At 38.9% G+C, this 26,230-nt stretch overlaps 1 protein-coding gene across 1 annotated transcript in view; it reads right to left on the reverse strand.

The window, feature by feature from the left end:
• Positions 1 to 535: 535 nt before the first annotated feature.
• The window catches only part of TTC17 (tetratricopeptide repeat domain 17), a 48,627-nt gene continuing 22,932 nt past the window's right edge, over positions 536 to 26,230 (reverse strand). The window contains exons 15-25 of the mRNA XM_065754968.1: positions 25,931 to 26,155; positions 23,607 to 23,793; positions 11,200 to 11,370; positions 10,299 to 10,549; positions 9,546 to 9,711; positions 6,997 to 7,117; positions 6,531 to 6,690; positions 6,011 to 6,094; positions 3,821 to 3,940; positions 3,283 to 3,426; positions 536 to 1,523 (exon numbers count right to left, since the gene is read on the reverse strand). Of these exons, the coding sequence (XP_065611040.1) occupies positions 1,392 to 1,523; positions 3,283 to 3,426; positions 3,821 to 3,940; positions 6,011 to 6,094; positions 6,531 to 6,690; positions 6,997 to 7,117; positions 9,546 to 9,711; positions 10,299 to 10,549; positions 11,200 to 11,370; positions 23,607 to 23,793; positions 25,931 to 26,155 (1,761 nt within the window). The 3' untranslated portion in view covers positions 536 to 1,391. The remainder of the gene's footprint in view (positions 1,524 to 3,282; positions 3,427 to 3,820; positions 3,941 to 6,010; positions 6,095 to 6,530; positions 6,691 to 6,996; positions 7,118 to 9,545; positions 9,712 to 10,298; positions 10,550 to 11,199; positions 11,371 to 23,606; positions 23,794 to 25,930; positions 26,156 to 26,230) is intronic.

A 26,230-nucleotide genomic window follows, 5' to 3' on the forward strand; every position in this document is an offset into this window, starting at 1 on the left:
TTTAATAAAAACCTACCCAACAGCAGTACTTGCTCATACCTCTGTGAGACTTCCTAGATTAAAAAAAAAAATTAATCACAGTAAAACAGAGGTAAATATTTGCATTAGAGCTCCTCATCTTCAATTATATATAAAAATATTCAGGGATCCTTTTATGAACTTTAAAGTTACAGTAATTTACAAAACCTACATGGATGCTGTAGTTTCCACCACTGCCACATTGGCTCTTAATTCCTGCCACTGAAAGGGGCGTGAGGAATTTCCCATGGATATGTAGCAAATCATTACCTAACTAGGAATGTGGAAGGCTGTCCTGACTCCCAGCTCTGCTTGCTCCAAAAGAAATGCTCCCCAAGACCAGTTTCCTTCAAATGGCGCATGACACACGGATCAGAGGAGAAGCTGTGCTTTGTTCATAAACAATTTATTTCAAATATGTGCCCTTGTTAATTCAACAATGACGTCTGGAGAATCACGTCCTCCACCAACCAAACAGAAAACTGATTCGGAAATCTTCCACCTGATTCATTACCTTGACACTGCCTCCCCTGCTCCTTCTCAGCAGCTGAAAGTATGGCTCAGAGCAAGCAGAAACTTGCACCTTACTCTGAAATGACTAGAAATACAGTGAACAAAGAATCAGTAAAACAACCATTCAGGGAGGCAGAGGGCTGTGAATATATAGACAAATACAAAAACAGCTTATTGGGATTTCTAATCTTTTTTATTTTCCTCTCTTTTCTTTTTTCCTGCATTAAGATTAAAAACCACTTTGACTTTAGTGTCCTGCTGTACTCCACCCTCCATTTCCTCATCTCCAACAGAAATAAATAATTAAAAAAATGCTAGATGTTCCTAACCCCCTTGTATTTTGTTTTCTAAATAAACGTTTGAAATTCTGTCCCTCTCCTTCCAAAAAAGCAGGCAATGTTGCATGGAGGAAACAGGACTGGACAAAGCATGAGTTTCATGTGGATGAATTGCTAATTATCTCTTCTTACTATCTGGCATGGGTGTGTGCTTTGCATTTCTATTGATCTAGATTATAAGACATGAAGCAAGTCATTTTGGATGCTGAATGCCAATCTGAGCATTAAGGAAAAACTAATGGTGCCTGGGGTCCTGGTACAGGTGGTTATGGTCTCATGAAACTTCCTTGGTTTAATATTTACATGGATGTTTTAAAACTATTGTCTGTGAACCTTTTTTCCAAAGATGCCTCTATATCTGAGAAAAGATAAAAGAACCCTTGATCCAAATCCCCATCTCTTTTCAGAAGTCTTGTTAAAACTTTTGATTCATCAATTTATCTTAGCACACTTAAAAGCAGAGTAGTGAAGAATGGCTTTTTAAAAAAAGAAGGAAAAAAAAAAAGAAAAGCTGCCCCATCTCTACGGAGACCGCCGCTCTTTTTTCATAAGTAAATGACACTGAATGGTGTGGATTCGATTCTTTGCTGGGGCAAACTCCGGCTGAAGTTTCAATGTTGACTCATACCATTTCATCGCCTTCTCGAACTCTTCCTATAAAAAAGGACAGAAGATTGCATAAAGTCAGATTCTAAAAACAGTGAACACCAACTTTCTTATTTTTTCACTCTTTATCTCCCAATACACCACGTGACGTTATGATGTGGAATATCAATAATACAACAAAAATCATAAAACCATAACATAGTGTAGCACTTGAGAATGTTGCCCAGAGAGGTAGTGGATGCCTTGTCCCTGGTGACATCCAAGGTAAGGCTGGACAAGGCTCTGATCAACCTGATCTAGTGTAGGTGTCATAGGTTCATAAGGTTGGAAAGGACCTACAAGATCATCTAGTCCAACCATCCTCCTATCACTATCCCTACCCAACTACTAAATCAAATCCCTTAGCACCTCATCTAAACGCTTCTTGAACAGCACTAGGGATGGTGCCTCAACCACCTCCCTAGGCAGGCCATTCCAGTGCCTGACCACTCTTTCAGAGAAAAAATGTTTCCTCAGGTCTAATCTAAATCTTCCCTGAAGATTTAAATCTTCCTTCTTCAATTCTTTCTTCTTTAGATCTTCCCCTGTGTCCCTGCTCATTGCAGGGGAGGTGGGTTAGATTTTTCCATTTTTAGACACAATCATTTATATTCAGATCTGCTGTGATCTGTTACTACTTTGACAATCATTTAGGTTTCTTCTGTAGCATCCATTCAGAGTTCTCAATCCTCAAAAAGGACAACAGTTCCCACTTTTCAAGGGACCAAGATGAAAAGTCTTGCAAATTAAGTAACATTGCCCTCTATAATGCTATACTAGTAATTACTCTGATTTCTCAGACTCAGGAGAATAAAGTTATCCTTAGGCACTGTCAACTCGAGCATAAAACTTCATTCCTTTCAAACTACGATCAGAACCAATAGCTTAATAGAACAAAGTTGCTCCCTCCTCCAGTGCTTCCACTGCGTGTTTAACAGCACCATGCGTTTCAACTCTTACCAACACCAACAGTCACAATACACCACCACCTGCTCCACTTACCCTCTTATCACCATGATCCTTTCTAACCAAAAGAACAAAACATAATGGACAGATCTATGACAAGTGCTGAACACTGGCAGTGATGGATGTGAACATTTGTAATTGAAAATACTTTGGACACAAATATACATGCTAACTGTGTTCCAGTTTAATGGTGCCTCTCTTACCCTTTGAAATACACTGCTCCTCTTAAAGAAAAAAAGCACCCAAGAACTGATCCAGCTTTAGTAAGGGAAAAGGAATTAACATTCTGCATTCACATGAAATAGTGAAAGCTGAATTGCAGATTATAGTATATAGGAAGTATGAAGAAATTTGAATTCAATCTCTAAATTATTTTGGGAGTTGATAATCCAGATATTGAAATTAAACATCTCTTGTGTTAGTTTACTGCAACTGCAAACTGGGTTTTCCTAAATATATTAAACTAAGCTCTTCAGAATGGAAACTCAGTTTATCATTAATTTCCCAGTGTAACAAAAGTATCCTGTGTTTGTCTAGACAGGAAGCCAATCAAAATTATCAACTGTTTGCTATTGTCTTAATAAAGCTTTGTAGGCAGCATCCTGAACCAGCTCGTAACTACACTGGCCTTTGTGTATTAAATGAGTAATAAAAAGCTCTGACACTCCAAAAAGTGCATTCAAAAATATTTTCTTTCTGATACTCCCCCTATTTCATGAACGTTCCTCCTCCAAAATTATTTGTGGAAATATGAGTTCTGTGTGTCATAAACTAGACACATCGGGCTCCCAGGCATGCTCACCATTGCTACATAGACATTTGCCAGCGTGAAATGATTAACCACGAAGTGTGGTGCTATTTCCACTGCCACGGTAGCCACAATGATAGCATCATTCCAAAGTCTGGCGTTGTGGAAGATGTTTGCCAGGCTTATTAGTGGTACATCCTGTAAGAGAAGAGAAAGTGATCAAAAGTGAGGTTCTTTCCACTGAAATCGTTTCAGGAGCAAGAAGACTGCAAGAAGGCTCCATCACCTGGTCACTTTGAAGGTGATGAGTTAAACTTATCTGAAGAAAAAAAAAAAAAAAGGCATCTGACCCTGAGCTATAAACAAACAAAAACAATAACTCGCACACATTTCCACTCACAGAAGTGAGCAAACATCACTGTTGCATAGAAAAATAACTCAAAAATTAACTCACATTAAATATCCTAGCACATACATATTCAGACTCCTGATATGCACAATTCTAGCTTTAAGAATTGTATGTGAAAACTAAGCAGCTATCTCACAAGGAAAATCATTATTTCATCTGTGTATCTGGTCCATGTGTACATACCTTCATGTGATGGGGTGCATAGTGTAATGCTTGCCGTAAACAATCAATCGCCTTCTTCCCTTGACCTTTCACTCTCCAGTACAGAGCTGCCATGCTAGAGAGGACCCATGAAGTCTGATTCTGGAAGAGAACACAAAAATGATTCATACAGACACTATAGTGAACAATCTTCCTGTCTCCACTCTTCGAACTTGCTCAATATATTGGGATAGAGGATGCTTCATTTAAGAACAGCGTTCAACTATCCCAAAGTATCATGAGAATTTGTCTAATAACATATAAGCAACAGCCTGATCAAGGAGACTGCCAAATGAAACACAAATTCCAAGCAAAACATCATTTTCTTAATCTTTTGTACAGTAAGCTTCAGCAGTCACAATAGCTTCTAACCAGCTGTCAGGTGCTGAGCATCTAGATGTGTATATACATTACCATACATAGTAAAATCAACAATTTTAGCCAGCTAAGTTAGCTGATTGGACTCTTTAAGCTCCCTGTAGCCAACAGAAGGACAAAGGATGCTCTGGGATGCAACTCAAAGCAGGAGCCTGAACAGTCCAGCTGATCAAGTTGGTTGCCTCCAGTTGGCTGACTCCCACGCCACGTGTTTGAAAGAGAAATACAAAGTGATTGAATTCAATGGATTCAGATACTTTAAGTTAACTAATTGCATATGTGAGCATAAACGTTAAGTAGTCATCCTGATCTGTTTGATTAGCTCTTGTGAATAATGAATGAGATTGGTAGACAGATGAATTGTGCTTTATTTTCATCACAGCTAGCCTTGCGAAGAATTCTGTTTCTCTTCTGTTAGTAGTAAATCTTCAGCTTATTTGGACAAAGCTTGCTGTGCAGGGGCAAGCGTAGTATTTAAGGCAAAAGTTAGCATATCTGAAGTCAAAAGAAACTAAGCTTCATTATGCAAGCTTAAGAGAAATATCTTCACTTTCTGAGAATGATAAAGGATTACTGACTTCAGTTTCAAAGCACAGTAACTTCCTTAGAAGGACTTTCAGCAGAATAGGCCAGGGGCACCAAACTGTCTTGGTGGAACCCTCTTTAATGTACTAAGCTTCAGATACCTTCCTGACACTGGAAGTATACAACGTTAATCGCTGCATCCTGATCTGCCTTGTATATCCTGGGAAAATTGTGTCCCTAAGCATCCTTTCAAGCTGAGGTCCTCAGTAGCCCTGATCTAGCTAGGAAGTTTGGTTTTCTCAGTGCAGAACAGAAAGTGCACCCTTGCACGTGGTGCTATACCACTGTCTGAATGCATCTGACAGCTCAGCTCAACACTGTGTAAGGAGAAAGCAAATAGGTAAGAAAGAGAGGAAGCCCCTGCCTGCCAAAAGTGCAACTGGAAAAGATGAGCCATGGGTTAACTGACTTTCCATAAGCTCCAAGCGAATGTAGCTTCAGAATAGAAAGATTGAAGATTGTTACAACAGTTTAATACGACAGAATGGCTTAGGTTGGAGGGAACCTTAAAGATCATCCAGTTCCAATCCCTCCTGCTACGGGCAGGGTTGCCACTCACCAGATTAGGAGGTTCAGGGCCCCACCCAATCTGGCCTCGAGTGCCTCCCAGGGATGGGGCATCCACCACTTCTCTGGGCAACCTGATCCAGCACCTCACCACTCCTAACATCTCACCTAAATCTCCTCTCCTTTTATTTAAAGCTATTTCCCCACCTCCTATCACTGTCAGACAGTGTAAAAAGTTGGAAGCTTGTTAGCTCCCTTCAAGAACTTGAAGGCTGCAATGAGGTCCTTCTCCAAGCTAAACAAGTGCAGCTCTCTCAGCTTTTTTCTTCACAGGAGGTGCTCCAGACCCCTGATCATCTTTCATGGTCTTCCTCTGGACCCACTCCAACAGCTCTGCATCTTTCCTATACATAATACGCATCAGCAGCCAGCAATACAGCTCTTACAGAGTTGGAAATTCTGGGAAATCTTACAAGCTTAGGCTTTTGTAGAAAGGCAGGCAAGAGATCTGACAGTGGGACTCCCACCAGTAAGCAAAGGGTGTAGCTCAAGTAAAAGCCTGTGAAGGCATTACAGATGCTGAATAGACACAAATCTCAAGTCCAAGTACAAATTCATTCCTTATTTCAGACAGATGGTTTGAGACTGTATTGACTGCTAAGTCAAGCAGTATGGCCAGACATTCTTCACATTCATATGTACCTTTTCCAGAGCTTTGGCTATTCGAGTACCAACTTGTTCTAATGACTGTGGTGAGTACTGGTCTTTGCCAAGATTCTGTAGTACCTGTGAAAGAGAAAGAACAAGTACTTAGAGGACAGAAACTGAGAAAAGAGATCCTTCACTTGTTGGCTACTCTTTTCACCCAGCATTTTACAAATCTCTGACTTGTTTGAAACTAAACATCGCTGCATAACATAAGTCACAGTCATATGGTGCTTTAACTCCATGCCACTGAAAACTGAGAATTCTAAAAGTTTGTGTATACTCGGTTTGATTTTTCTTCTACTTCATCCATATAGAGCTATAAGTACCAAGACAGTGTTTTAGTATTTCCCTCAGCTCAGATCACAGAAGGCTGGGAAAACAGTCTGGTGAAATATCACTTTCAGCTTGCATTGTTCTTACCGCCTTATTCATCTGTTCATGCACTGAACTAAACATACCTTGAATCTGCCATGGTATGGATATTTTTGTGTGACAGCCTTCAACTGTAGCATACCTCTTTAAGTTGACTCTCTCCAGTGTAATGCAGACTTGCTCGACTAGAGACACCTTGCAGGTGGTCCAAAGTATGCATACTAGCTGGTAGATTGGGGTTACAAAGGGGCTCCATGGCTGGTTCTTGCAGCTGTGTTGCAAAATCAATGTGTTCTGTAATACTACAAAGGTAATAAGTTGAATCAGTCAGGAGAAGAAAAGATTTATTACAAAGTTTCCTAGCGAGTGTAAACTGCACAGAAGAATCTACTTCGAACAGCTTGAGAAGCAAGAGAAACTGGATCTTCAGTCTGAAGTTGCACTTTTCTTTGCAAGTCTACTGACAAATATCACATCATGTTTTCAAATGTCTCTATAACCTTGATAGATCCTTCTTACTTTAAAAATCTTCAGTTAATGTACACTTGAGGCCATGCAACTGCCTTGCTTTGCGTGAGCGACTTAAGGTCCATACATAAGATACTTACTCAATGTTTTTAGCAGAAACAGCAAGCCATGTGCTGGCCACGGTTGTGAGCTCTACCCTACGAAGCTTCAGGCATTCATCAGGACTTGGCCATCCAAGGCTACGATAGTCATGCCTCTTTCCTGGAAAGAAGAAAAAAGAAATAATAAACGGGATTCTTTTGGAGCAGAAAGACTACTTCAGTAAAATGAATTACAAAATACACCAGTAGATACATTCTCTACAACATAAAAGTCACAGTCTTGCTGTCAGATTTCTTTAAGAAAGATTCCACATCTAAATACTGAATGGATCTTGTGGGATCCATAGACAGAAGTGGATGCTATGGCAGATAGATCTGAAGATGAAGACTTAAGATCTAAGTTATGTTAAGAGTTTTTCAATAGTCACAGACCATAAACAAGAATGGCAGATGTTTTTAAGTAATATCTCTAACTCCTTAAAGTTCATAAGTGAGTTATCATTTATGACGTACAGCTAAAGTAAGAACTAATAGAAGTTGATCATTTGACCATCTTCTCACAGTCGCTGATGAAAAACACAGTCATTTCTTATCAAAGAATAAGCTTTTATTTCATTCACGTTCAAGACTCCTGAAACCAGCAATTACACTTACAACTCCTCATTTTAGAAAGGAGTTAACCAAGGCAGGGAAAGGTTAAATAATTCACTTCACACTAGGAATCTGATCTTCACATTTGATCTGAACTCTACTGCAATCTTCCCCTCACATTTGGTGGACATTGTACCAAATCCTACAAATCCAACTTGTGTTAGCTGCTAGGAAACATGATTCTCTCACATCAAAATCATCTGAACTGTTTCAAAGGTAAGAAAGATTCATTGTAGCCTTATATTTGCACAGCGAGAGGCCAAATTTAAAAACAAGCAGGTCTATAGCACCAGCTACACATGCAGTATTCTAGCACCTATTTCTGGTTACCTAAAATTTTGACTTCTTGGATGCAAGATCTATTTCCCATCAAGGTTTAAGTTCTTCAGCACAGTTTTGCAAAATGATGACGAAGTCTGCAACACTGTGTCTTTTGTAAAATATTCTGCTTAAAGGAAAATTAACTTTGAGAAACTTCAAGAAATTCCAGAGGGGAAAGATTATTTTTTGTCATCAGCACTGTACAGTACCTGTGCTAGTTACTATTTGCATGAACAGCAAAAGATAGTGAAAGGTATGAAAGAGTACTAGTCAGACAGAGGACAGTCAGCTGTGTTTCCCTGTTTTGCTTGGAACTCCCCAGGTGACCTCCAAGGTATTACTTAAACTTTTGATAATGTAGTTATCATAAAGAGGATATCAGCAGACCTCGTCTCTCAGGAGTGTGAGAAAGCTAATCACTATACAATTAAGGGATGCTGTACAATAAAGCCAGGAAAGCAGATCAGGGAGAGAACATGCACTGGGAAAAGGACATGTATGTCCTCACAAACAGAAGGAGGACTGCATGATGACAAGCTCATTTAGTAACTTACATTATAACTTTTTAAGCTTGTTAAAGACTTCACGTAAAAGCCTTCAAAATGTGAATTACTTTCTAGATCATCAAATTCTCAGTGACTAGAATGTACAGGAAAACACAATTTTGCATACCTATAACATTAAAATTTAACATCAATTGAAATTACGTAAGAAGAAATGTATGGGAAACAATTATTCATCCTCTCTTCCTTGGCACCAAATATGCTCCAGAAATTCCAAACTTTAATCCAAGCAATCATGTGCTTTCTGTCCAAATGAATGCACCAATGGAACTAACTTGTACTGTCTCAATAGAACTCTCTCCAAGACTTGTTCCTTAAGTAGCAAAAAGTCCATGTCTCTCTCTGCAAACCTCCTCATCAACATTCATGCAAGAACGTGCTCTTCACTAGCTTCACTTTTGGAGGACAGGATCTAAATCTTCTCTTCTAATATCATCAAATCAACCGCAGTAGAACACTAAGTTTTATTTATTTCTACTAGACCAAGTTTTCTGAATTTCGTTTTCGAATTGCGTTATGTTTAGTCAGTAATAAATTCTGAATAAAGCCTTCCCCCCATATACGTTCTCTCATCTGGTTAAAAAAAGAAAAAGCAACTTCTCATTCAGCTTTAACTACAACAACAAAAAAAATTTCCTCCCCACTCCATTACCACTTCTACTGACCTTATCCTTGTCTTTCCCTCTCCACTTTTACCACTTCATCCCCAGAAGTTCTGGGTATTATCTAGAAAGTTTTCATACAGTGGATGAAGTTGTGCTGTACTTTGTGAAGAAGGTACTCATGGAAGAGATCTGCTGTTTTTCCACATTCTCATCTAGAAGGTATATTTCATTATGTCATCTTTGTGATACATGTATTTATGGTGACAAACCAGTGTAATATAAAAGTTGCCATGAAATAAACCATAGTCTATAGGGAGGTGTCCCTGCCTATAGCAGGGTGGTTGGAACTAGATGGAACTAAAGGTCCCTTCCAACCCATACCATTCTATCATTGTGTAGTAATTCAAAAGCTGCAAGGGATTTGCTTTCTCTCAAAGTGGCAGGTTACCTATTGGTCCAGGAGAAGGTATCTTTGGTCCACTAATCTCCAAGGCAGTTTGGTAGAAGTTTTCATTTTCTCCATTAGTCCCTTCTTCTCCATGTCTCCCAATTGGTTCCTGGAGATCCAAGCTATCAGCTTTTGGTTTCTTTAAACGTTTGACCTGAAAAGTGATCTATCAAAAGGACAATATTGGCAAGGTTAACATTAAGAAACATCACAAATATTAGCTGCTCCAATACACTACTTTTTTTAATCCAAGGATTCAATTTCAAAGATGTTATGATGAGATCTCATTCCTTCCCCATCTCAACTCATTCTCCGAGCCTGTTCATTTTCACTGTATAACATTATGCAAACAATATACAATTTCAACCTCTATCTTGTGAGAACCAATTTAATTGCTGAAGAGCTGAAATGCACTGCACATAGTTCGTTTGCAACATGATGACAAACAGGTATTTTGTTACCTTCACACTAACTAGAACATTTTGTTAAAATCCTGTCTCCTCTGTAACTCTGTACAGGTAGTAGAAGGCACCCAAACAACACTGAACACCCACTCACCTGCTGTTGATAATTAATGATGTTAGTTGTAGTGGAAGCCTTCCCTTTAGAATGGACTGAAACTAGTAGTTCATTTCACAAAAAACACAAACCAGCTCTCCAACCCACAGGGGAAGTTCCCAGAAACTGTATTAAGTCTTTCCGTCTGTAACGGTTAAGTTGGTACAAGACTTTTACAAACTCATCCAAACTTACCCATTCAGCTTCATCATCATCACCACAGTCCCCAAAACAGGAGCTTGCCAGTCCATCCTGAGCTCCCTTCTTTAGGACACGGATTCCCTGCAAGTCCATCCGACGACCTTTTACTTCCAGAGCTCCTTCAAAAGCTTCTTGAGGCCATGAGTTTTCAAATTCATCCACCAAAGCCAGCATCTCTTCAGACATCTGATCATCTTCTAAACTCTCCATTCCTTCTGAACCATTGCTTTCTGCAGTAACAGAGTCTAAAAGGGAACACCATAAAAACCTCAATTTTTTAGCTTCACCCACAACTTTTATAAAGAATTTATTTTTCCTGTGACATGACTCTTCCACCTGCACAAATCAAATACTTGCTCCATGCTGGATACAAAGAAAGGGAATGGAGAATGCAGACTTTCCCACTGCAAAGAAGCACCAACCATTTTTTCAGAAATTAACACCTTAAAAGCCCATTCACCAGTTTCCTTTCCAGATTTCTGTCTGTTCAAGGGGTTAAACAGGAGGAGCCTTTCCTCTACATGTTATGCATCATGCACTGAATAACGCCCTCTGTACCATAACCATAGACATTGTTTGTTCTCACTTCTGGAACACAGCTGATACAGAATTTACCAAGGTACAGCTAACATGTTTTTGTAGAGTTCTCCCCGTAGGAAACTGTATCCCTTTACCTTGGAAAGTGTCCTATCCTTTGATTCCACTTTTTGATTTTATGCATTTTCACGTCAGGTTTGGAGAAGAACAGTTAACATTATGAAGTACGTTTTAAGGATTACCTTCCACTTTATAGGCAGAGGGGAATAAAATAGTTCCTGGGAGGAAGGAAGACAGCTCTTCCAAAAAATCTAGAAAATCATTCATCTGTCAGTACTGAATTTTAACGCAGACTTACTTTCCAGTCTCAAGATGGAGGGATCTCTTGCTGAACGCTGAGTAAGGGTTTCTGCATCTTCTGTACCTTCCCCAGAGTGCCCTTCTGCCACTGTTGTGACTGACTCATGGTGGTCATCGAAGTATTTCTCCTTGTCATGACTACCTTCTGGATTTTTCTCATGACAGTGACCTGAAAGAGAGGAATTTATTGATGCACCACCTAAGACCGCTCCTTCTGGACACTTCTGTATGCGGTCTTCTAGTTTTCTACACAAAGATTAGTAGTGCAGTTTCACAAAGTATCAAACCCATTGCTGAGTGGAAAACAAAAACAAACCAAAACAACCCTGCTCTGCACTCTGACAAGGCAGATTACCCAAAACAGTTACAGAAAATGTTTTTACATACATGCTGTGAACTACCAACGAAAGAAAACACAAGTATCTTTTGATGGGGGGCTGCACAGTACCTGAGAAATAACTGTGTGGTGGAAGCACTTCCAGTGAGTGTTTCCAAAGTGCATTTTTGGTGACAATGCACTGTATGTGGGGGTCCATTTGGAAAATTTCAAACACAGTTGTAATGAGCAGTCCTAAAAAAAGACAGACAGCTTGCAACACTAACCTTCCTTCAAGCATAATCCAGTGACACACTGGTAAGCTTTCAGATGTTTTAAAATACAGTCACCTAAATCAGCTGCAACTTCTTATCAATAGTTTTTATTTCAAATACATTTTAACTCAAAATTTCACATTTCCTACAGTAAGTCCTTGTCAACCTTCCAGGAACTATGTTTAAAGGGCTGCTCCCCTCCACCTCCCCCCCCAGAGCTCCGCCACAGATACACAGACACGCATTTCCTACGCAGTGTGAGTGCTGGGAACTGTGCTCACTTTGTGGCACAACTACAGAGCCAAGACATGGAAGGCTGTCACTGAGAAGCAAAAGAGATATTCCAAGTACTAAGCCACTGTTCTAAAATCCTTCCTTCTTCCTTTCAATCTCTTGCAAGTGAACACAGCTTATGTACGCAAGTGAATTAAGAAGCACAGAGCAAATCAAAGAGCTTTTGCTAAATGCAAGATCCTCAAGTACGTTCCCTGCTCTACCCATGAACGCCAACTGTACTGCTCAATGCGTGGAAGGCACTATTTCTCCAATTGGCAGCATGAACCACAAAGAATACGAATAAAGCAGTTTTCTCCATGCAAAGGGAGGATCACAGTGTCATCTGTACTGCTACTTGTCAGTGCTGGGACATACGTATACCATATGTTCTGTACTTCTACAACACTCAGGTAGCACCTCCAGAGATGTCAAAATAAAAAAACCAAACAAACAAATACAACTATATTCACAAATCTTCCAGAAAAATGTTCAGTAAAAACTAGGTTTTCTGCTAAATATAAAAAGACAAACAAGGCCATTAGATAAGCAAATGCTCAGATCAGAAGCTGGTAACTTCAGAAACTGTCCTAACATCTACCACGTAATTATACTCTTCCTTTCCTACTTATTCTATTAGTGACTCTTTCTTTAATCCTCTCACATCTCCCTCTGTGCTGTCAATAAAAAGAAGTAATTGGTTTCATTACAAAAAAAAAAATCTCTTCAATCTATGGAGATGCTCATGTTTATTTCACAAAGAACTCTGCACACACAACACTAAAGCTTAACCTAGTCCCCCCCCACTATCAAAACCAGCCTGATTTTGATGCAAGTCAGGTGCTACTCAGTAATGCGATGACCACAACTTCCTTTGTGAAGGTCAATTCATTGTTAGTACAAAGGGGGAAAAAAAAAGCAAAGGGGACAAAATATAGACAACTATTTTTGAGATAAAAACACCAAAAAAGGAAAAATCAAAAAGCTAGAAATAGCAAGTGGAAAAAAAAAAAACACCCACAATTCTACTTAAGACTAACCTTGTTAATATTAATTTATAAATACTAACATCTAAAAACAGACTAAATGAGAGTGCTGACTTTCTTGGGATCTGAGAGCTGCTATATATAGATATCTGAGTGGCCTGATTTTTTGAAATTACTGCTTTCAGTTGCCTGTGACGTCACAGGAGGAAAAAAATGCTGGCTGAAAAAAGAGGTCTTGGATGAGTATTCCACGGATATGGTGGTATGGAAACACCACACGTCAGAATGTTACAGCTTGTATCAGCAGCACGCCTGCAGAGCAACTGTGAAGAACACCCAGTACAAGTGTCACACCAAAGGAACAATGTTGCTCCAGGTTTCAGGAATGTTTCCTGGTGGCAGATCATGACCCGCATCACTTCAATATCTACTGCACACCACCTGGGTGAAGGACAGAAGTGACCGCTGCCCTAGACATGCTCAGTTAAACAGTATTCACAAATATTCCAGTTGTCCAAATTGCACATGCGAATTTTGTGTGTCAAGTCCAGACAGTGATCACAGTTACAAAATGTGAACTCTAGAACTACTTCACAGTACTTGATCCTTCAGCTTACTCCATGAAAATGTACTGAAGAAGGATCTCTTTGTTGCTCATTCATTTTCTGGGAGCAGATGTTGTGACTTTATATCTGAGCTCAGAAAGTCCAGATAAAAGTGTATCAGACTGTTCTACCTTGTCTAGGAGTTGGTTGTTACGCACCAGTCAGCGGAACAAAGATGTTACAGACACGTGTAGTTTTCTGCATTTTATATAATAGTAATAACAATATGATTATTATTATTTATCAGTGAGGGAAATGAGATATTTAAATAGATATATAAAAAATTGGGAGAAAAAGCAAAGCCATTGGAAAGAAAAAGCAATACAGATTCTAAAACAAAGCATGGAGATCCTAGAGATTAAAAGCAGAAAACAGTATTATATGCTAGAGGCCTCTACTCCTCATATCATTTTAGTCTGTAAATTTTTGGGCTACTGTGAAGGTGCTTTTACAGTGCTATCATAACACAACCACTCTGCCATGAGTGTGTATTGTACATTTTATGTACAGAATAGATCTGATAAGGTCTTCCTTTCCACATAATACTGACCATCTCGATTTTCAGGGCCCCTCTTCAATTTCCACCAAAGCTTTAGCATCTGCTACAGCCATTAAAGCTAAAGAACCTCACAGCAAGAAGTCCAACTCCATGGTTTCTGATGCACACTCAAAACCAGTATTCTTCACAAAGAAATGTAATGAAAATATCTTTTCTTATGAAGAGAGGAATGTTATTCTTTGAGTATGAAGACTATTAACAGTACTCTTATTAGACCACATGAAAACTTTTGGGGTGCTTGCTGTTTCAGTGACATAGCATTTTTTAGTATTAACTAGATTAATTAAAGAGATGAAGTTGAAGAACAGTGTATTGTCATCTATCATTTTATAGGACAAGTCCTGTCCAGTGCTCTCTGAGGAACTCTCCCTCAGGCAACATCTAAAACATGAGCTCTGACTAGGACAGTGATATTAACTCTGGGGATTACATACTACACAACCCAATTACCTTGATGTTTCAAGCTGAACAGATCATTTCATAAAACTCCTGTGAGCTGTTAACAGAAAATGTGGTATTCTGATTGCACATGAACAGATATTTGGTTGCAAAAAAAAACCAACAACCCAAAAAACTGATCATCTTTAGAAGTAGACATTTGTTAAGTGGAAAAAAAATCCAAGTTTGTTATTCTGAGTTTTAAAAGCAATAAGGTGAACAGTAACTACAGAAGAGGCATACCTTTAGCAGCTTCTGCTGCTCCACTGGTCTGAATTATAAATTATTGTGCTTCTATTATCTCTAAAACTCATGCATTCCTTTTCTTACTCCTTTCCTTTGTTTTAATTAAAAAAAAAAAAAAAACAGCAACAAAAACCCCCACATATTTACACTTCAAAGAATAAAACAAAATTCCACAATTGAGCTCTGAAAGCAGAAACTGCAAACCACGTTGCAATGACAGAACAGGGCTGTCACTGGAAACACAACAAATCCACCAGAGCTGCATGACTGAATAGTATTCCAGAAGTGTTACCAAAGTAAGTTCTGTACTTAGCACATACAGGGGTGTAAAAATAACAAAATATAACAAAGGGATTCTCAGTTTATTTTTAGTGAAAATGATTAACAGTGACAACTGGAGGAGGGAAGAAAAGTAGAAGCTCTTAATTAACAATTACCTGGCTATGCAATACTGACACGAATGCTAGGTGGGTCTATATTTAACAGAGGAGGAATACACAAGCTTTATGACATATTCCCTGTACACTCCAGGGCTCAGAAAAGACACGAAGCAGAAGGGCAGCCTGCAGCTACAGCAGCACAGAACTGCCAGAATCCTTGCTGCACACTTTAAAAGCAAAGCAGCCCACCCAGCATTAACTCTAGCTCCCCAAAGCCAGCAGTACCACTGATAGATTCAACAGGGCACGAAAAGGTTTTGCAACCATAATACAAGTGTACCTCCTCTATCTTCCACAGCTGGTATCAATACTGATACTGGCTGAGAATGACAACAGCAGTGCAATGGTTAGACTAAGCTTTTCATTTGTTTTCTCATAGAATGGAAGCACCCTTCATTTAAAGCATTATTCCTTTAATATAAACCCTCCTTTCCAAAACTGGAGGTTGCAAGACAAAACCAAAACAAACCTCCTCTCCCCAAAATCCTCCAAATGATCAAACAACCAAAAAACATTTTCAATGACATACTGCAGGACATTTTGCTGATAAAAGCTTAACAAACAGCACAAAAAGCTCTACAAAAGTACTATCAAGCATTTTAAAAGCTTCATAAATCCCTACCTCATCTTAAGTTCCTACCCTAGATGAGCAGTCAGTGGCAACTTCTTCAAAGACGATGAGGGGCATACTCAAAGCCAGTAGTCATAAGAGTGCACTACATAACAAGCTTTGGATTGATGCGTAGCAAACAACAAAACAATTTACACGGTCAAAGTTTAGACTCATGCCCACAAAATTAAGCATTCATTCCTTTTTATTATTTATTCCAATAACAGATTTTCAATTAAGAGGATTGCATTGTAAAACAATTGCTCTCACTTGTATCAAAATAGGTTTAAAATGTGATTTGTAGCCAAAAGAAGCCTCTAAATTGGCTTAGTTATAGATTTAAAGATTATCTACTTGTCTCATTACAACAGCTCTGACTAAACCTTTAAAAACACACAAATGCCAACCATGTACACCCAGATCTCTTCTTCACACTACTAGAAGTACCACAATATTGTGTAACTAGTCCCCGATGCTGACATATACAAACATTCTTTATGAAATACTAGTGATCAAATACACACACAAATAATAAAGAGGAAGACAAACCTGTTTAAACTTGAACACAGCGCAAGGGACATACCTGATAAACTTCTTGAAGAATTCAGCAGTCTAGAACGTAGCAGCACAGAACACTTCAAACTAAACAATGCCAAAACACCTCTTCCATAATTATAAACAGGGATGGGAAAAATCATAGAATCACCAAGGTTGGAAAAGACCTACAAGATCATCCAGTCCAAAGCAAGGAGGTTGACTATTACTGTGCTCCTTCCACATCATCCATTACAATAAGAGGTTTCTTGCTTTATTATGACGTACACCTAGAAGCCGTAACTTGCTCTATGATGCTGAGGAACACTATCCAAAATACAGAACCATGCAAATTGAAATTCTCAAATCTCCTAAGTAGATAAGAGAGACTAGTAAATATCTCTTCCATGGTGTGATGGTACTACACATAGAGTAGCAAGGTAAGCAGCACTCTGTTAATAAAATAAAAATAAATAACTATTATTATTTTTTTTTTAAATTAAAAAATTTTGGAGAAAGAGGGGAAGAAAATAAAAGAGCACATATAAACTCTAAAGATGAAGGCTTCTCCTCAGTGACTTCTGTGTGCTTGGGTATTTTTTTCCTAACGTCAGATGAAGTACCTACTTACTTATTTCTTAACATTAAATATCCACCTACATTGGATCACAGCATAACGCATGCTATGCAGATTGAATGGCAACTATCTGGTTCCTTGCCTTCACATAATACACTTCTGAAGTAGTCTTGGATTAAGCCATGGAAACTCTTAGTTTCACCATCAGAAGCAGAGACAGTATCTCATGGTTCCTTTGCTCTTTTTCTTATTTTCCCTCCGTGTTCAGCCCTATATAACTCTTATGCTAAATATTTAATATTCTGCATGTCTCAAGTCCTGCCTGTTAGAGATCCTGTATTTCTGAATTAAATACCCACAAACTCAAGTTTAAAAGGAACTAAATAAGAAGTAGTCCATTCTTTAAAAATGAACCCTAGAACAGCTAATAGTAATGGGGTTAGTAAACTTTCCAGTTCTCTCAACATCCACAGAGACACTAGAAAGCCTGATGGGTGCAGTAATGGTCTTATGTACATAGATCTAAGCACCGAGGTCTGTAAGGTTTGTGCTACATGGTGAGTTTAAACAGGTTTCTGCAGTGATCTGATTCTGCATTTTTAAGCAAATAGTTTTTATAGGTTTTATATTATGTTTACCTGCACATCTTTTCACTACGTTACACTGCTTAACCAGAGCAGATTAACAGTTAATACTAACTTGAAACAACTTTCAGATTTGTTTGGGACGGATATCCACACAATCCTTCTCCTAACTGAAGATCAAAGCACAGAGACACTGACACACTCAAATAGCAAAGGAAGGTGTTAACTGGCTAGGCAGTATGCCCCTTACTAATCTAAGAAGAGCTTCAAAGTGTTTAGCTGTTTGTCAGACAGGCTACACTGTACGTATGTCCTTCAAAAGAGCAGTTGTTGCTCCAGATGAAATAGACAAAAATCAATCCTGGTTTTGACGAAACAATGAACAAGCAGAAATTGGATTAGCCTTTTCTAGAGTCCATGCATGAAACTCCCGCAGAAATTGAAGTTAGACAAGAATACTGCCAATTGTCTCAGTTTAGGATTCAAGAGGAAAGTATTCTCCTCCCAATGCCACTATTGTGCAAAACTGTAAAACAGGCCCTGCAAAAATATAGGGATTTTGGGAAGAATTTCCTGCTTCCCCAGAACTGCTGCATCCAAGAAGCATCTATTTCTTCCTCTAGGGAAACTGGAATTGTCCTAGTTTCGGTCACTAGTAGTCGGAATGGATGACAGATTTCAAGCTTTGAGGATAATCAGAGCACAGCAGATTCTCACATGAACCAGGCAACCAACCTTAAAAGGAAAAACAAATCAATAAAGTAGACAGATCAGGGGTAGTTAAGTGCCTGGCACTCCATGGCTCAGCATGCAGTGCTCATTTTAATCTGAGCACATGGCATTGCATGCTGCTTTGAGACAATCTCAACATGACTCATTACAGGCTGAAGCTACACATCACCACTTTACAAGTTCTCAGACTCAAGCCAAGTATTCACAGCCTACAAGGTATTGGCAAATTGTTAATGAGATTAAACGATGCCTTGCCAGTTCCTCCATACATGGGGGCCAGGCCACATGTTCTTTTTCTTCTACCCCAATGATTGATCCTCCCATTACACGAACACGTAACTGTGCTGAAGTAATGGAAAGATCCAGATAGTGTATCAGGAAGAATCACTCTGACTATGAAGGCAGACAAAAGTGGGAACTGTCATACTATATTAGTAATCTAATTCTGAACTACCTTCCCTTCCATTATTAATTATTTTGCGTCAGTAAACTCTCACTGAATTCTGCATCATGCTATCCCCATCTCCTTAGTTAGTCCTGAAGCTCAGAAAATTCCATTTTTCTCCTTCCTCCACTGCCAGTTTGTGGTCTTCCAGTCCTGAGAAAAGACAGAATGAATACAAGAACAGCATGGTACAAAGTGAGTCTTGAGAGCAGCTGTTAGGTACACTGTTACCCTGTACATTACTAAGTAGAGTAAGCACATAAGCTAGCAAGACAGACTTTGTGCAATGTACAGAAATCATCTGATGTTAGCATAAAAGGAAGTCGTTGACCAAGTTTACCCACATCATCAGTCTGTTCAAAAAATGGAATAGAGAGGGACATTGGAGAAACACACTCTTCAAACAGCATGCTTTATCTGGTGGATACAGGAGTTTTTAAGGTACAAAACAGCTTTCCAACAAGCAGTAGCTTGGAAGCAATGCGCATGGACTATGCAGAACATTAAATACTGTGGTAACTAGAAATGCCATATTTAACATAGTGCTACTTTATTTGATTCTTAAGCTGAAGAATCAATATCTATACTTCTCTGCACAGTTTTGAAGACAAGAACACTCAGAGCATTGGAAAGTAAAGATGTGTTTAAAAGTAGCATGGTCCCTCACTTTCAACTTCCTTCAGCGATGCAAAAGAAGCTAGACAAGGACTTATCAGGAAAAGGTTTCATTTATACAGCAGGTACCAAATCAAAAAGTAAAAAGTATCACAGAGCCCTCAAAGAAAGAAAGATGCTTCTAAATGCAACAGTTTGTAAGCTTAGAAAAGAGATTTGTCCTCTGGCAACAACCTATCTACTCAAAATCTTCCAGACCACAACACAAACTTTTATGATTTCCACGAATATCCCAGCAAAACTGGATGGTAGGAACTGATTCTTCCCTTGCTGTGCAGGCAGAGATGAAACAGCCACACGACACTGAAGCAATGACCAGGTCTCATTATTGCCACAGGGCAAATTCCCATGTAAGGTTTTTTAAGGATCTCCCAGTCAGAGGCACACATGACAGTAGCAGACACCTCCACCAAAAGCAGCCCTCTTTATCTCCCATCTGTCTGCGTTAGGTGCCATGTCTTCATTCTACACCAGTACAGTGTAACCTCCCCTTACTTCTTTAGCACTGCTGAGCTCAAGGTAGGTGACCAAGATTCCACCCGAATGGCATCAACAGCTCCTTCTGATGATCTAACCTCTGTTGCCAGGGATGCTCAAGAAATACTCCAGCTCATTTCTGATCTCCGTGAAGCTCACTGGGCAGACAGGGTCCTTTATCCATGTGTACGGGAGGGTGTGGAAACAATGCAAGCAGTATTTCACTTTGACTGACAAGAGTTATTTCAGAACTGCTCCTGAATCATACAGGACCCAGTCTCTCTCTATGGTGCTGCCTGGGTATTAAGTGACAACACAAGCATTTGCTGTGATGTGTTTCCAAGACCTTTAACATGCAGTTTACATGCTCAATAGAATTCTCTGTTTGAAAAATCCACTGTGAGGGACCACTCCTTTTGCACTGATGAACTTTCCCATAACATCGGGATGAGAAGGGGACGAGAAAGCAAAAGTAACACAAAAACAGATGGCCACAGATCCAATCCCTTCCATTAATGTACTCAAATAAATGACAGTACTAACTGGTAGGTAGTACTAAATGGTAGTTTAAACATATTTCAGCAGAAATAAAGAATTCTGCCTTGTCATGACGAGCAAGATAAAAGAAAGAAAAAGCTTTAAACACACAGAAGTGTTCCGTTCAGAAAGCTATTCAATTGGCATAGATTCTGGTCTTAATTTAAGAATGTACAGAATGAGTATTCCACATTTCTGTTTTAGCACACAGTATTATAAAGGAAGCATATGCTTTTTCTGACATACTGGGCCTTTTGCTCAGCATCTGAGTAGCTGAAATTGCTATAGGAAACCTGATTGCAGTCATTAAGTTACGATTCAGATGCTTCAACCTTGAAGTTGATTCAACTAAGTTATTTAAACTTCCCATAAAATTGGGATTTTGAGCAAAGATTCTCTTTTCACGTGAACCTCTCCCTTTTCAGGTCTATCTGCTTGAAGGTCTGAACTTACTAGCACTGTAGACTTTATATGCTGGGTGATAAAGGCAAACACTTCAGTGCTCAAATACTTTTCCCTCATGTTCTGTTTTAAGATGAAGCAGATGAAACAAATCAAGAGCTCTGATTTCACATGGTATGGGGTATTTGCACCACAAGAGGGCACTAAGCCCACACTTAAAGCATTGCTGCTAAGCCAACTGCTGAACACATCACAGAACTCAGAATGTGAGCACACACTGCTTCTACAAACACATTCTCACTACATACAAGTATTTGGGGATCTTGATGGTACAAAGAGAAATTCCTAGCATCAATGCCTCTACTTCCAGAAGGGTAGCATAAAGCTTTTTGTAAAAGCACTATCCTGCCAAGTAATGAGACAGTAAGCCTAAAGGCACTTGAAGCTTAAAGCATGTTACACTTCATGTTTAGAATACCATTCTACTAAGTTTAAGGCTTTGAATTTTGATCTTGTCTAAAAGAACATGAGGACATGAGCTCTTACATGTGTGAAGTGACTTGGGTTTGAGATACAAATTTATGTCTAAAACAGAAACAAACACAGCATGAGGCAGCAGCACAGACAGGAAAATATTAGCAAGCAACCAATAAGCAAGCATCAGTGCAGCACACTTTAAGTCCTGCACAGAAAAACAAATATCCCAACATGCTTAAGAAAATTCCCATTTCACCTGTACTAAGTATCCATGACACATAATGCAAACTAATACCAGCTCATAAATCCCAAATTTCAATCCCTATATTCATTTCACTGTATCATGCACCTGACTCCCCCAAACACTCACTGCAAGAGCATACAGCCCAAAGCACAGGCAGCCCTATTACTGTTACCTTCTAAAATCTTGAAGGAAAGCTCATCAAAATAAGTTATTAGACAGAAAATACTTGACATTCCAATTTCTGAGTGATTTTTTCAGGGGACCAGGCACTGAAAAACAGCTATTCTTTAGTTCCCAAAGGAGATGCAGGAGGTAAATAGAAATTTTGGAGACTCACCTTCACTTTCCCATAGCCTGTCAAGTTTCCTTTCAAGTCTGTTGAGCGGAAGAGCAGGGGAAAAATATTTCCCCAAACCATATGAAAATAAGATTTGTCTATCTGCCTTTTCATTTTTTTAATTTACATTTTTTATTTAAACCACAAATCATCACCAAGGCTGAACTAGCCAGCATGTTTATTTCACACTCTGCAGAAGAAGGTACAAAGAACATTTACACTATTTGTCAGGTTCACGCTTTCAGGTTTTTCTTGCACTCAGACAAAAGATGACCTAAAGGGTATTAAAGATAAAAACGAAAGAGAGAGAAATATTAAGACAGAAAGAGTCCCCAAAAAAGGCAAAAATATAAAGAGTAGAATACTTAAATACTATAATTCTGATTCAGAAGGAGACCCTCAAGATGTGCTTTCATACAACTTGCTACATTTAACCAAACAGCATTCAGTTCTCTGCAAAACTGGCATGCTGTGAATCAGTGAAAATGAAGGAGAAAAACATGGCATTACTGTAATGACATAGTCCTGGAATATCACCTACACTGGAATAACCTGTATTTATACCGGGAGGTATATAAGGCCTCTGGCCTGCACGTGGACAGCCTAGTTTTAGATGCTAAATCAAAGGAGGTTTTTCCATGTTTCCCCACTGGACATGGAATTATAGAACAATACAACAAACAAACAAACAACAACAACAAAAAGAAACAAGAGAGAAAGTCCTTGTAATACTAAAAATTAAAAGCATTACTCTCTTGTGTTCATTCATCAAGGAAAGAGAAGATACCTTAGTGACAATTTGCAAGACATCTGGATTACCAAGCATATTCATAAATGCTCTTCAAGATTGCTCATAAGCAGCATGTTATCTAAGTGCAAGAACAGGTAAGGTACTGGAAACATTTAGAGAGATCTAGAGAAACAAAATCTGTCTCCAAAAGCTACTTGTGTGGGGGTTTATTCAAGTAGATACTAAAAGGAACAAAGCACTATACCTCAACTTCATAAAAGTATTTTAACTGGGAGAGATTGGGTTCAAAGCCATTCTTCCTGAAGACTTGCGAGCTTAAAAGCAGTGAACATAGACCCTACATAAATAAAATAATATTGACACAACTTCAGGCTGTTCCAAAAAGACTGAACACTGTAAAATGACAGCCAATGGACTGAACGCACTGTAAAGATAAGAAAATTAGAGCTGTTCTATGCCAATTTCTTCAGCTTTGAGAAAATAAATCCACCCAACTGTAAAATTTGAAAAGATGCACAAAGGGGCTGTTGAGTAGCTGAGCAGTAGCAGCTGTACAGTTCTCCAAGTATTCAATCCAGCATTCCTCATTTACCAGTAAGAGGTATCAGTCAGGCTGTTAAGGTATTACTGACATACTCAGGAAGTAATTTGCACTCATTGGTAGCCCTCGATATCTAAGAAGCCATCCACAAGCACTCCTTAATGGACCATAACTTCCCCATTAAAAGCAGCTCCTCAACCTTGGAGCTACTGGGGATAATACACTACAGAGCAAAAGGGAGGATCCTTGGGAAGAAACAGCACAGTAAACATGAATTCCAGGTGCTCCACTCAAGGCAGATGGACACTACATCACTCACAGTCTGTCTTCCAGCAACTGCTTACCGCTGCATACAGAAGAGGTGATGTTGTAGAGAAAAGGATAGAACTGCAGACAGCGGATCATCTTCAGGCTGCTTTCACACTCCAAACACTTGGTAGTCAAATCCAGTGCATGTCTGAAGGCCTGCAGGGCTCCACTAATGTTGTTCAGAGCCAGATATGCATTTCCTAGGCTCAAAAAAGTCAGGGGCTGTGAAGAAAAAAGCAACACACCTCAGCATATGTATGTTTAGCAGTTGAAACGGAAACGGAAACTTCTGTCAACCCACACCATCCCCAATTTGCCTGGAAGGAATTTGGAAAACTTATTCAATAGAGACTGCCTATTCCTCAAACAGAGACCTAACAGCTTGATGCATTTGTGCTAAACAAAAGCTGTTCTGACATAAGGTTGTGTTCTGGATTCCAACTTCCCACGATGAAAAACAGCTGTTAAATACACACTGACATGAAGTATTAAATGCTTATCTAGAAACCACCACATATATAACGCCCTCTGCACAGAACAGCAAAGACTAAACCAGAACAGCTAAGGATATCTCAGAACAACTAGAAGTCAGCAAAAGTGTAGAAGTATTACTACAACTTTAGAAGGACAGATGCATTTTGTTTATCAACAATATTCAGCACTTACTTGAGCAGAACTGGGCTCCTGAAAACACCAATTTCACACTAGCTTAGGGATGAGCATTTATTTTCAACAATTTATAAAACTTCCTATTTTTGTCCTCTGCTTTTGGCAAGTCTCTGCATAACATCTATTTGTGAAGTACAGATTACAAACATCCTTTTCACTGGATAGAATTTAATCAGGGAATGTAGGCACACAGCAAAGCATTACTTTTTGTTTATTTGTTGACTGAAAATAATCTCTCACACACAAAAAAATACAATAGTTAATAAAACACCAGAATAATTACTATAATATTGTAACATAGCAGTCATTTTTCCCTTCTTAAGTAATTTTACATTCATTATCTGAAAATCTGGAGACTGACCAACAGCTTCAGATTTTCCACACTCCGCTTTCATCATTAAGCATTATTCAGAAAAACACACAACTTGAGCAACTGCATACCATTTTTTTTTTTTTACAAGCTTTTGCTCACAGAGCACATACTTAACTCCCTGCATCTGTAATCCATTCTGATTTATATCTACTTTCCATTATATTCCAGGAAATTTCATTTAAGCACAGGTTTTCCTGCCAATTTTTCTCAGAAACAATGGTTACTACGGGACTGTGAGTGACTGGAAAAATAAGAGTAGGTACCACTGTAGTAGACAAGACTCACCAACATTTTTTGAGGAAAGCCCTAATCCATGTAGTGTGGTCCTTGGTTAACTTTGAGTGCTATCCCTTCAAGTGTTCTTCCCAAGGTACACCTCTTAAGATTTTCCTATAACTCCCTTCTGCACTACTACCTGTGACTCACACCAGCCAGATCCCTTTCCATCAACTTCAAAATTGTTTCTGGATGTTTCATTAGAAAAGCTAGGTGCTTGGCAGCATGAGGGGTTTCAGCCCCCTGTTAAGTTCAGTGCAGGAATATAAGCATGAAAAATATAAGCTTTGACTCCTTATAGAAGTATCAAAAATTTAAGACTAACCCCCTTGCCAGAGAAAAGGTGTGACACACATGCATACACACCAATCTAGGTTCAGGTCCCACCTCAGATTAATTTTCCTCTCCTTTCCTTTTCACAACTGTTCTGGCCAGTTCCATAGTTTAATCAGTTTATATGATGATAGATGACCATCTGCAAAGTGCTTATAATGTTACTATTCAGAAATGTAAAATGTGTTTTGAATCTATGATTGGAAGTAAAAGCAAAACAACTCAAACACAGGTTTATACCCAGCTACATACATTAAATCTATGGACAAATAAAACAGTATATAATAAAAAAACAACACAGAAACAAGTGACAGAGAAAGATGCCTATAGAAAGACCTTCACATCTGCTGCTTTAAGGTTTTGGTTTTTTAACTAAAAATAGAGACAGAACAACAGCATTACGTTCTCTTTTTTTAGATGACATACTGGACTCCTTTGAGCCACTAGTGACACAGGTTTTTGGTAGTAAAAAAATGTGTCAACTATTTAGAAGCACTTACATTCCAGATGTGTATGTTCTCAGTAACCAGCACCACCCAGTTAGAACAAGAATGTAAATGAAAATTAACATTCCTTCCAAACCACAAGCTGGAAGCCAGATTGCATACTTCAGGTAAGTAAGCACAGTTACATAACATGTATTTAGAAACTAATCAAGTAATGGAAAGGCACCCACTGTTGAACCAACACATAAAAACATCATCTTACCTCAGAGGCATTGATGGCCAATGCCTGCAGCAGGAGCCTGCTGGCATCCAAATGAAGACCATAATGAATCAAGAGGTTAGCAAGATTGACCAGAGGGATGTCTTGATACTCATGTGGAGCCAAATTAAATGCTTTTTGCAAACAGGTGATAGCAAATGTGCTATTTCCAACTGCACGCCAGTACAATCCAGCTTCATTAAGCACAAGCCATAGAGGATCTTGAGGCTGTAGGATAATTAGGGAATAGAATGAAAATACCCACACAGAGGTGTTTCAGGGAGACAGAAGTGCCTGCTGTCT

Source organism: Cyrtonyx montezumae, unplaced genomic scaffold, assembly GCF_038088225.1.
Source record: "Cyrtonyx montezumae isolate F1298 unplaced genomic scaffold, pur_monq_1.0 scaffold_10, whole genome shotgun sequence".
Lineage (NCBI taxonomy): Eukaryota > Metazoa > Chordata > Aves > Galliformes > Odontophoridae > Cyrtonyx > Cyrtonyx montezumae.